Source organism: Indicator indicator, chromosome 1 (assembly GCF_027791375.1).
Source record: "Indicator indicator isolate 239-I01 chromosome 1, UM_Iind_1.1, whole genome shotgun sequence".
Taxonomy (NCBI): domain Eukaryota; kingdom Metazoa; phylum Chordata; class Aves; order Piciformes; family Indicatoridae; genus Indicator; species Indicator indicator.
Window position 1 is genome coordinate 58,995,154 of NC_072010.1, and position 12,813 is coordinate 59,007,966.

At 39.3% G+C, this 12,813-nt stretch overlaps 1 protein-coding gene across 2 annotated transcripts in view; it reads right to left on the reverse strand.

Moving 5' to 3' along the window:
- NALCN (sodium leak channel, non-selective) overlaps window positions 1-12,813 on the reverse strand; it is a 217,427-nt gene that overhangs the window by 41,457 nt on the left and 163,157 nt on the right. For both annotated transcript variants that reach the window (XM_054400249.1, XM_054400241.1), the window contains one exon: window positions 12,250-12,391. In XM_054400249.1, coding sequence (XP_054256224.1) covers window positions 12,250-12,391 — 142 coding nt within the window. The remainder of the gene's footprint in view (window positions 1-12,249; window positions 12,392-12,813) is intronic.

Here is a 12,813-nt window from a genome sequence, read left to right on the forward strand (position 1 = left end):
GTTGAGTATTTGAATAAAAACTAAAAACAATTGTTCAATTGCTTTGATACAGTCAACATAAAATCACAGGATGAGATAAGCCATTATATTAAATATTGTGTAGCAGGAAATATTTCATATATTGAAATATATTTGTATAGGCTTTAACTCATTTGCAGTACCTCAGCACAGGTTTACTGGATTTATCAGAATGGGACCTTATTATGGGTTTAGATATAACTGACAATAGTGAAAGCAATGGCAGCTCTTTCACGTCTTCTTTCTTTTAATGTCAGTGAAGTTAATTAACCGATTTTTCCCCTTATCAGGACTGTAGAAATAAACCTGCAAGCCACAGAGGTATCTATCCTTTTGCAAGGAGTTAAGTAATAATTTTTTTTAGGTTTCAGCTAGGAACATCAAACTTCTGGGAATAATAAAGTTGGAAAAAACAACTGCTTTGTTTCAGCTGGTTTTTTTCCTGTTATAAATAATTGCTTTAGAATAATCGCAATCACATCAAACATCAGGGAAAAAGAACATGTGCTGCCTACTGATGCTCTTTAGGATTTAGGAGTCCTTACTTCAACAGAACCCAGGTGAATTTATCTTAAGTTTAAAATATCCAGAAGAAGGGATATGAGATAATATTTTTAGATACACACGGCTGATGAATTTATCATGTTTAAAGGAGTCAGCAGTCAGTCAGAGAGTAACATGCATGTCAATATGCATGCTGAAGAAAATCAAGCACTACTACAGATTTTTAAAATGTCTCATTATTTCTATATGAGATAAATAAAACAAACTGCTTCCCATTTATTTTTCAAAATTTGCATAGCACACCAGGAAAATGCAGTGCAATTGTACAAAAAGAAAACGAAGGTGGTGATCAGCATTTTGTTTAATAATGTCTAGATGCTGCATGCTGGTGTAGAAGGAGACTGGCAATTAAAACTTGTGATATCTGCCGAGTTCTTTGGTGTTGCAGAGGAAATTATAAGCAGTGTTAACGTACAAAAGACATTACTTGATCAGATGATGTGGATTTAAATAAGTATAGTATATTCTACTGAGGTTTGTTTAGGGTGTATCTCTTTAGCCTGCTGAGTTTTTTATTGCAGACTGTCATATACTGTGAGGACACCCTCAGTGTATCTTAAATTAGACATTATTTATTTACTTTGTTATGCAGCCTATAAGTACACCCAGTACAAAATTAACAGTGTCATATGGCTTCCTAGTATAAAGCATTAGTTTTTAGCACACAACACTGTCCTGAAATCACCTAATAGCATCTGATTACTGTTAAGTATGTTTCCCACAAAACATTTAAAAGAACTCCTGCAAGCTACTTTAACCTCTAAGGAACAGCTGTGACAGGTCAGCAAATTATTGATAATATTTCCTGGATGAAAAAGTTTTAGATGGAAAATGTCTGCTCCTGAGAAACCATGACTAAAGCTCATGCCTTGTATCTCACTTTCCTCTGAGTTTATTCACACAGATGTGCCCGCAGACACAGAACTAGGAAATCGACAGGCAGGTGCTTCATCCCCAAGTGCTGGCAGCCATCACTGCTGCTGTTGGCAGGACAGACTTCAGACAGATGAAATGGCTCAGTCCTGTTAGTGTGAACTCGATCTGAATGCTACATCCTATGAGATCCCCTTAGTCCAAAATGACAAGGACAAAGCAATAAACCACTTTAACTGTTGTAAAAGAGGCTAAATCACAGAACATTGTTGCTCTGCAAGTGCCACCCGGTGCTTCGACAAGGTACTGCAGACATTTTAAGTGACAACATTTATTTAGTAGTATATTTAAAGAATCCAGGCCTTCTACCATGGAAAATAAAAATCCTTGACATAAGATTAGAAGCAAAGAAACAAAGGATGATATCTTTGCTAAGTGAAAGCTAATGACTGTGGACCAGTCCTACAGCCTAGGTGTATTGGCACAGCACTGCTGATTTCAGGGGGATCTATGCCAAATTATAGCAGCTAAGATACAGCTCAGTGGTTTCGAGCCTAGAAAAATGTTATTATTCATTACCAAGGTTTTCATATATTTGGCTAGTCACATTTTTTCAGTGCACAAACCTAAGCAAGCATTGCATAAAGCAATCATTTTCAACTTGAATTTGACATAGAATTGCATGCTATCAACAGACAAAACTGTGGTGATGTAGTGTATTATTTTTGCATCAGGCCACTGCAGAGTTGGCAGGAGAGACAAGCGTTAGTGGGAGTTCACAACAGAAGGTGAGACAAGGTCGCAAGTTAATAATGAGATATAAATGTCTGAAATGATTGGTTGACAAATGGGGGGGTAAAAAAATGCAATATATTTTTCTAACACAATTTCTTAAGTGCTGTATGAAAATTAGGAATTTTAGCTTAGTACTGTTGATAGCAATCTTTTATCGGCAACTGCAGGACCATATGGGAATAGTCTTCTACATCATGCCAGAAATTCCAGGCAAGGAAAAAAAAATTATCCAACGCTTCTGTTTCAGTTTGGACTATGTTGGATGACAACTGATAGTTTATGCAGACTTCCAGAATGAACAGCTTGTTAGGTATGACATTGTTATTTAAATATGTACAGCTTCTAGGGAAAATATGAAGAGTCAGCACAATATGTGATACATCAAAGCTTCAATTCTGCTTTGGCTTAAAGAGCTGTGGCTTTATCGAAATGAAAGCAACAAAAATAAAAAGAGTGATGGAATGATAGACTGTAAGTTGTTGGTAAGTACCTAACAAAATGTTCAAAAGAATTTAAGCAGGTTAAGTGACTAAATCCTATAGAAATCAGTGGGGAATTTCTTCAGGTCTTTTGAAAACTTTGCTTAATGCCTACAGAATCATAAAGGATGCAATTATAAGGAAACTCTAGAGATCATCAAATCCACTTCCGTCTTTCAGAGTGGTACTAAGTATTTCCATTTGGACTTTGAAAATCTGGCCCTTGGCAAGGTCGTCCTCCATAACACACAGGCCTGCTAAATAGCCAAGAAACTGGTCTAGCATTAGGTAGGTGCTGCATGGAGTCAAAGGCTGTCCCTTTCAATCAGATGTCTAGAATGAGAAGTGGGCATAATCTCCTTAATTCTTGGGAGTCATTGATCTGGAATTGCCTGAATTCCTTTTGCAGCCCTTGATTGCTGCCTGTCTCTTAAAGAAAGCCATGTTCTTCTAATTAGCTGGCTATGGTCTGGAAAACCTGCATGTCCGTTCATAAGGAAGGTCTAAAGAAGGTCATTGCAGCTGGTGAAAGGTCTAGAGAACAAGTCTGATGAGGATTGGTTGAAGGAACGAGGTTGTTTAGCCTCCTGCTAACATGCCTGTAATTCCCTTCACAAGAACAATGTGCTCATGAGTATATTTAACCAGTTCTTGTGAATGAGTCCTTTGAGTGGATGAGGGACATTGAAAGGTTTGGAAAAGATCTAGATTCCTCAGTAGGAGCGAGGAAAGGGAACGTACAAGGCTCAAATAGAAGAGCTATCTTTACCCCAGCCCTTCATTGCTTCTCTGTTCACTCCAAATGAATGCATGCCCTTTTCTGTTACATACAACAACCTTAAAAATTTTACCATGTCTGTATTTTGCTTATCAGTCCCTTGTGTCTTAATGAATCTTCAGAGCCTTGTTACAGAGCCCTTGAAATCTTTTAGCACAAAACTGAGGAAAGCGAATGCCAGAAAGAAGGGCTGAATTATGCACTTCTTGAAAATGGCAAAGTATCCAGTCCCCAGCCTCCTTCCTCTCAGAATGTCATTGAATACTGGTCTGTTCCAGGCAGAATTCTGAACATACTATGTAGAGGCAAAGGTGACAAAGCAATTTAAACTTATCAGAAGCCACAGACTGATGTTAACAAGAACAGTGTTGATAGTATTGCAGTTCTTTCTTCTCTGCTCTGAAGGCAAACATGGTCAGAAGTTAAACATTACCAGATGAAATGTGTATGTGGTAAAATACTTAACAAGAAAAGTGTCTTTTTCTATGAAATGATTTAGACACAGAGACATAGGTACATAGTTACATATTTAATTTCTCTGAAAATTAAAAAAAAATCTTTAAAAATGCAAAATAGACAAAGAGATCTGATTCACTTTTAGGAAACCTGAAGTACACCACTGCATTTTCATATAATAACTTTTGCAGAAAGATTTAATGAGAACAGACATGAGACAAAAATAATCTACTTTGAAAATCAAGACTGTAATGAGCAAGAAAATGATGGATTCATGAGCCATTTTCATTCTAGCAGGTAGATTGTTTTAATGATTTTCTGAATGTTATTGCTAGATAGATTTTGGTAATGTCCTGTGAATGACATAAATAGGTAAGACTGAAGCATTTGGCTGTGTTTAATTAACAAGTGGTATACGGAAACTGAAATTGTAGGACTGAGTTCAACTCACAAACTCAGTAAAGGAAGATTAAGTTTAAATGGTTTTTGTTGATATTCAGAAAAAAAATGGTCTTTATTAGTGTTTAAATATAAATAACCTTATCTACTTGGAATTCATGTGCAATTACATTTTATTAGTTTCTGCTATACTCAGAATTATTGTGATGAAATGATTCTTTCAAGTTACTTAAAGAAAAGAACAATCAGGAACACAACAGAACGTGTCTTTTGTGCAAAATTATGCTTTGTACAATAGAATGCCCAAAATAAAGTTCAGAAGAGGCTGATTAACTTAGAACATAAGTTTATTACAGTAAGAAGTAGAAATTCTGGAAAGGACAAAAAAGTTTATTAGTACGTCTTCAAGCTTGATGATTTTCTGAAAGACATTTTTGGACATGCAGTCTTTGGTATTAAAAGCTAGGTCTTAGGCTGACAGGCTACTTCAGCTTTTACAATCACAAATACTTTCTGAAAGGAAAAGTCTTTTCAGAATACACTTAGAATACTCCTGGTCCTTTTTGCAAAAGCAGGATAGTTAATGAAAGAATCTGAGCATAGATCTGATAAAGATATATTATGTGCTGAATTTGTGTGTGAAATTGTAAGCTGATAAAAACGTGATTTTTCCCTGAGGTGCTGAGAGATAATTATTTCTACATAAACCAATGGGTGTTGCTCTCCAAGAAACTACTGAGACCCTTCCAGGATGAGACTTATAATTGGGCTGAAGCTTGTGTTCCACCCCATCTAATTTTAGTGGGTATCATCAGGAACATACCTGGGACTGAAGGCAAATAGCCTAACAAAATGGGTGCAAAGCTCAGCAGCACACTTTGCAAAGCAACTCAGGTCATCATGAACATATCACCTCAGTGCTCTGGCTCCCCAAAGAACATAGACTCCAACACAGGATCAGCTGCTTAATATTCACAGTCCTCCATGGTAATAGCTCTGGCTATGTCTGAGATCAGCTCTCACTTTCTGACCAGGATCTCCTGTCATACAGATGCATTCTCTTCTAAGTAGGAAATCAAGGAGAGAGGCATATAGTGTGGAAAGTTGAGTTTTTACAGGAGATAGAATTCAATGACAGATCTTGCTCCCACAGTAAAAAAAGGCATGGCTACTATTTTCACTTCTTACAGAGCTAAAGAGAAACTTCATATATATGAAAGGAAATAGAAAGGAAACAGGATGACAGAGAGGAAAGAAAAGAGAAAATACATCTGCTCCTATGCAGTTAATCTCACAAACGAAGAAATTAGGGATCTAGATTGTTTATATTCCTTCAATTAAATAGGAGATGCTCAAAGTTTGAATTACAAAATTCATGGATATATTAAATGCTGTTTGATAATTCAGTCCTGCTATGCCACTGCTGTAAACATGCACATGGGTATCTGTACATATTGAGTAATAGACATTTTCAAAGTTCATCTCATGATCCTGTCAGTTTTGATCTTTATCAGAAATGTGGTAAGTAAACAGTTCAGGAATGCCCTCCTCACAACAATTTTCCACAGGGCTTCCTAAAAGTTGTGTGTATCTTAAGAAAGCTGAGGTGTTTCTGTGCTCCTCTGATTCTAATCTTGAAGTTAAAAAGCCAAGGCCAATGTTCTGCAGGCAACTCAGCTGTATCTTACTGGATGCCTGATTTGTTGTAAATCTTACAGTTCATTTAGTTATTTGTGCCCTGAAACTTGCTGTGACTATCCCTCAGGCTCTTGTGAGAGCCAACACAGGGAGATGTCATTTTCTGCCAACTTCCTTTCTTCTCATCGACCCATTCACACAAAAATTATGTTTCCGTACTTCATCCAGTTCTCCTGTCCAAGAATTTACTGAATTATTGGTTAGCTAAGCAAATTCCCAGCATACTGTGAATAATTTTCATACAAACATGGAAGTATAAAACCATTTCCTCTGTCTGTAAAACTTCCCTTCTCCCACATCTACAATGTTCATTTAATGCCGTAACTCGTTCTTTTCATTTTATAACCCTTTCCTCAGATGCTTTTTTTCATTAATTTTATGACAGCACTATCCCCTTATACAGTTTTTCTGAGCAGTCATTCTTTCACTGTTTTCATGATATTTTATACCACAACAGGGGTAGCCTCACCAACCTGGACAGACCTGGCTTCTCTGTTTAGACCCAGAGCTCTTCAAATCATCCCTTCAGACCACACCAGGACAGACTAGCTCAGAGTGCAGTGGAACAGGTCTGCAGCAAGATCAATGAATTAAAAAAATTTGCTCATCAAGCCCTCAATCAGAGAGCTAAAAATTACCATCCTGCACTTCCAGCAGTGTCAAGTTTAGATAACCCCAAAGCATCCCAGTTTTATACATAAAGTTACAGATCATCCTAAACAACTCAATAAAGCATCATGCTAAGCTGCCTGTCATGCAGCTTTAACTGAGACACTCAGGTGTTGCTGGCTTTGGATATAGAAGAATGAACATGGCACAGTCTGTCTCCCCACAGGCACTCAGCCCCTATACACTGACAGAGAACTCTTAAGCGAAGTGTAAAAGGTAAAGGACATATCTAAAAGTAATATTTTATATTAGTATTTGGTTACTTTATTACTTTGATAACAGTTTAGAAATTTGGAAGAGTTACAAAAACTTTTGTAACTCATAGATTTGACTAGAAAAAAGAAGTATAGAAGAGAAATCTGTTTTCTAAAGCTGGTTTTGTTTTTGTTTGGGTTTTTTTTTTTGGCATAGACCAAAAGAATTTCAAAGTGACTGTAGTCATGCTTGTGGTAATATAGAAAAACTAAATATTTTTTTCAATTATCTTGGAAAGTTAAAGTACGTTAAAAACCAAAGATTTCTATGAAAATCTATCCCCCTTGAACAACTTAAAACAAATATTCAAAGAAGTGGGTAATTTTAATACTGAAAAGACCTACTATATGAATATATATAAATTTATTTTATCGATCACTACAAATGATTGATTTTGAACAAAAACCCCTCAACACCATATATGTAATGACAGATTTTTAGAGAAAGGAAATGAGTATTCCTGAGGTGGAAATAAGGGAATGTAGTTCTAAAGTATCACACAGTATCTCAGTATATCAGAGGCTGGAAGGGACCTCAAGAGATCATCGGGTCCAACCTCCCTGCCAGAGCAGGATCACTTAGGGTAGACTCCACAACCCCCCTGGGCAGCCTGTTCCAGTGCTCTGTCACTCTCACTGTAAAGAAGCTTCTCCTCAGAACCAGAAAAGAAGAAGCAGGCAGACAGAAGCCGAGCAAGCTGAGCCTGCCCAACTCCCCAGCCTTGTTTTGAGTAGTAGTTCTTAAACATTTCTGTCTCTCCAATGAAAGTGTTTAGCATAATCATTATTTTGCTTTCTTACACCCAGTAGTGATTTATTTACATTCTTTCACTTTCTCTGCTCAAACTTTGTGAAGAAAAATTAAAAAGACAGTCTCAAAACCATCACATAAAGCTTGAATCTGTTGTTTCTTACCACTGTGAACCACTGAAAAGAGCCTGGCCCTCTCCACTTGACACCCACCCCTCAGATATTTATACACATTGATGAGATCCCTTCTCAGTCTTCTCTTCTCAAGACTAAATAGCCCCAGGGATCTCAGTCTCTCCTCATATGGGAGATGCTCAAGTGCCCTAGTCATCCTTGTGGCTCTCCGTTGGATTCTCTCCAGCAGTTCTCTCTCTTTCTTGGACTGGTGAGCTGTGGTGAAGGCACCCTATGCCTAGAATTATGCCCCCAAATACCAGCGAACTTGTCCCAACATGTTTTGGAAAGTCCCCCCTTCCACCCTTCTTTCCAGAGTGGGGGACAAAGGCCTAGGCGCCAGCGTGTCTCCCTAAGGGGTAAACAACTACATGCACCCATTGCATGGCATGCTCATGCTCTTTCCATCTAAGGGCATAATTCTAGCTTCTGGCTTTCCATAGGTTAAAGCAGGTTGTTGACAAGAGTGCCCACTGGCCAGATCCAGCCTCAAGAAATCTAAGTATTACCTCACTTGTTTACCAATTTGCTCTCTCCTTTTGCTTCCTCTTGCTTTGCTCAAGCTACGTAAGCTTGCAGCGCCCCCAAGTCTTCTCACTCCCACATGCAAGCATACTAGAGGCCTCTGCAACACGGAAAGAAGCCAGCTCCCCGAGCTGCTCGAGGAACCAGCAAAGGAGATCCCTTTGCTGAAGCTACGAAAGCCAGAGTCGTAAGCCCAGTCATGTCTCAATGAGGACTGGAACCCTGAGGGTAAGCTCTAGCCCAGAGGGGGAGGGACTAGCCCAAGCCTGGCAGTCCAACATCTGCTGCAGCTATAAGCAGCAATGCGCCCTGCATGACCTCCACTGTTCACGGGAGATAAGTGGAACTTCACCGCTCCGCAACCCTGTGTCATCAGGGTAATGTAACCTGGGATTTCCGGAGAGAGAGAGACACCCTCTCCTTTGAGATCAAGCCAAGGACTGCATTGGGAATGGGAAGCAGTCGCCGAGAGATTCGGCATTGTCAGCTCCACGTTGAGCCAAGGGGGAAGCGCTGCTCCACCGCACCCGTTCCCCAAAGCCCGTCTCTGGGATAGGAAAGAGCTGACCCCGTCCACCAGTAATGGTCACCCCGACACCGTGCGGGCCAGCCCCGAAGCCCATTGCAGCCCCACGTCGAGGGCTGACCCCAAAGGACCAGACCTGGCGGACCGACTCTGTTAAGGGAACTGCACCAATCCTGCCAGACCCTGGTTGCTGCAGCTGTGCTGTGGGACCACCCTGCCAAGGAAAGTTGCCCCTTCTGCAGCTGTGGGAGGAGAAAGAAAGTCACCATCCGGAGGGAAGCCCCCTCCCTGCGGCCCACCAGAGACTCAGCCGAAGCCTCAGCCCCTGGAGCCTTCCCCTGCCCGTCCCAGGACCAGCCCCGGGCAGACAGACAGCGAGCAGCCAGAGTAACCCAGCAGCTTGCTTCACTACAAAGACACAGTGTATCTCTTCACATGTGCAACATCCAGAAACATCCAGCTCAAAGCACCCGTGCCTAGCTGCATGATATTCCAGCTTGAACTGCCTCTTGATAACATTGTAAATTACTCTCTGTACATAGTTAAAGCCGCCAAGAGGCTTGTCGAGTCACCACCTGGTGGACAAGCGGTGGAACTGCACCTTTCGTTCCTTTAATTAGAAATCAGTTCTGTAAATATTCTAATAGGGTCAAATTGTATATACTAAACCAGTTATGGAATATGTTCTCACAACCATGCATCAGAATAAATATATATAAAAGTGATTAATTGGTTATTATTAATGTCAATAATTAATAACAACTATTTTTCATAATTTCATAATTCATAAATTAATAACCTTATTCACAACATGAGCTAAAACTGGACACAGTATTTCAGGTGTGGTCGCACCAGGCCAGAGTAGAGAGGTAGAAGAACTTTCCTATACCTGCTGGACACACCTTTCTTGATACATCCCAGGATCCCATTGGCTCTCTTGCCCACAAGAGCACATTGTTGTTCCATGGAGAACTTGCTGTCCATCAGCACTCCAAGGTCCTTTCTCTGTGGAGCTGCTTTCCAGCAGGGCAGCCCCTAACCTGTACTGGTGCCTGTTGTTATTTCTCCCCAGATGTAGGACCCTGCACTTGTCCTTATTAAACTTGATGAGGTTTGCCTGCACCCAGCTCTCCAGCCTGTCCAGGTCATGTTGGATGGCTGCACAGCCTGAGGGGGTGTCAGCCAACCCCCCCAGTTTTGTATCATCAGCAAACTTTCTGAGGGTACTCTCAATGCCCTCATCCAGGTCCTTGATAAAGATATTGAACACAACTGGACCCAATACCAATCTCTGGGGGACACCACTTGCCACAGGCCTCCAAGTTGACTCTGTGCCACTGATGACGACCCTCTGAACTCTGTTGTCAAGCCAGTTTTCAATCCACCTCACTGACCAGCCATCTATGCCACATCTCCTGAGCTTTTCTGTGAGGATGTTATGGGAGTATATCTTCACAGGAGGTGTGAAATGCAGAAATACTGATATAAGTCCAGAAGAAACTGAAGGAACTAGCCACAGTTCCTTCACCACAGGCACCACAAAGGAAGGACAGAGTCAAATCTGTCCAGCAGAATCTCACCATTTGATTCCACTCTATTTTTTTCATCAACCATAACGCAAAAAAAAAAAGTGAAAATTTTCTGAAGCCACTGAAGTGCTATCAGGAGAAGTGTGAATGCATCCTACTAGGCACTGGGATTAGTGAAATGTTTGGCCAGGTTTCCTTTTTTATGAAGAAAAGTAGAGTATGCATGCAAGGCTTACATTTAAGTGCAACCAGTTTTTCAAGCGTGTTTTAAGGATAAGGTATTTTTAAGAAGATTTGTTCACACAAAAAGTGAGGTTGCCTTGGCAACTGTAACTATAGAAAGCCAGAGTAATTACATTCACAAAATCCTTCCTAGTGCTTTCTCCCTTTTAATAGGAACATGTAAATACCTTGTTCTAAGCTACATTTATCAGAAATATTACTCATTATTGATTCTGCCCTTGAGGCATGTGCTTAAAGCAGGTTGACAATGCAAAACCAGTTTGTAACCACTTCATGCAAAAATGAAAGTCGGATCATTCATATTTGCTCTTGGAGAGAAGTGAAAATTTGAAAACAATTCAGCATTCTGTTTTCATATTGCAAGGTCTCATTGAATAAACTGTGCCAGATATTTATCTGTCTTCAAATACAGGAGACACACCTTCAAACAGTGTTTGAGAACTATCATTTGTGATATCTGACATCGTTCTGTTGCCCCTAGGCTTGTAATTTAATAACTTATCCAATTTTTCTCCTGTGCCTGTTAGAGGAGATGATGTCCACTTAGGATTGATTCCTTCCTACAGCCTTCTTTGCCTGTTAAATACTACTTTACCACAAACCACCCTCAGAGGCCATGCTGTTCAACTTTGGTTTACTGACACCATAGAATACATTGGCCACAAGGATGGGTTCTGCACTTGAAATAGGTATGGAAATTAACAGCAATTTGCAAATTCTTTCAATTTGTTGTCAGAAGAGCATTGTTTTCTGCCTGTACTACTGGTGTCCTGAGTTACAGCTGCAAACCACATATGAGGAAATCCAAAGTTATATATGTATTTGTATCAATGTAGACGACATTAGAAATCTGAGACCAGTATCTTCCATCTTGCACATGATTTTTTTCTGCTTTTGTAGTTTTGCAAAGTATCTGAAATTGAACACATTTACTTATGCATCATCATCATCATCAACATTCCAAGCAGGCCTGATATTTTTTGAATCCCAACATCCATGCCAGTCCAATGCTAGCAGCACTTAGCACAATGGGTATGAAATATATGTGTTCACCACTTCTTTTCTAGCAATTCCCAAGCCTACAGAGATACAATTCTTAAATTTTCACTCATCTCCAGTGACCACACGGAGACTGTGCTCTAGTGGAGTGTGTTTTCAATGCTCTAACAGTATCAAGGCATTCAAAAATCCAGTATTATATTCACAAACTTCAATTTTCCACTAGCTTCTCAGTGATTAACAGCAAAACTATTTAAAAAAATATCTTCTTAAAATAGATGTTTTGACAAAATTTTGTATCAGATCTTGAATTTTGAAGTCAAAGGAGACAGGGAAATTTAAACCAAACGGGGAACTGCTGTGATGTCTGTTCTTAGGCTAAATTAATTACAGTCTTTTACCTGTGTTCTGTCATCCTAGCCTGTGTTCACTTTTAGGAAGATTGACAAACTGAATGATCTGAGGTCTTTCCTCCTAATACTCAAGGAAAGGCATACAGTGCCCTATCCTCTTTATTTACCTTTTGATCAATGTATTTGTTGTCTTCAATTGCTGATCTTTTAGAGTGGTCACATGAGGAAGAAGATGCTGAAGGAAGTCTTCGTAGCAAACAGCTGGTATCTTGTTGCTGGCGATCAATAAATTGCTTCATAAAACTTTCCCTTGTGAAAAAAATAAAGATAGCAATGGAGTAAAACCCCCAAAAGAGGTAATATTTGTTCTTCTTTACATGTCACAACCCATTAGTACTAAGATGGATAAACTGCAAGAAAAAATTGTTCTAGGTCATAAATGCATAAACGGACAAAGTGCCAAAACAACTTTTAAAAGTTGAATTAATTTATCAAAGAAATCCATATGTGAATTGAGAAATGAGTGACTAGCATGTAGTTTCAAAGAAAATATTTTTATTCCTTTTACTATTTATTTAATTAGTTATTTACCAGTTAAAGTGCTAAACATTTGAAGTGCCTTTTGCAGTTTTCATTTCTTTTGAGTTCATTAAACAGTGAGTTGTTACTTCAATGTAAATCAAATGCTGATATAATCCAAAGGAAACATACTCTCTGCAAGAAATTTTCTC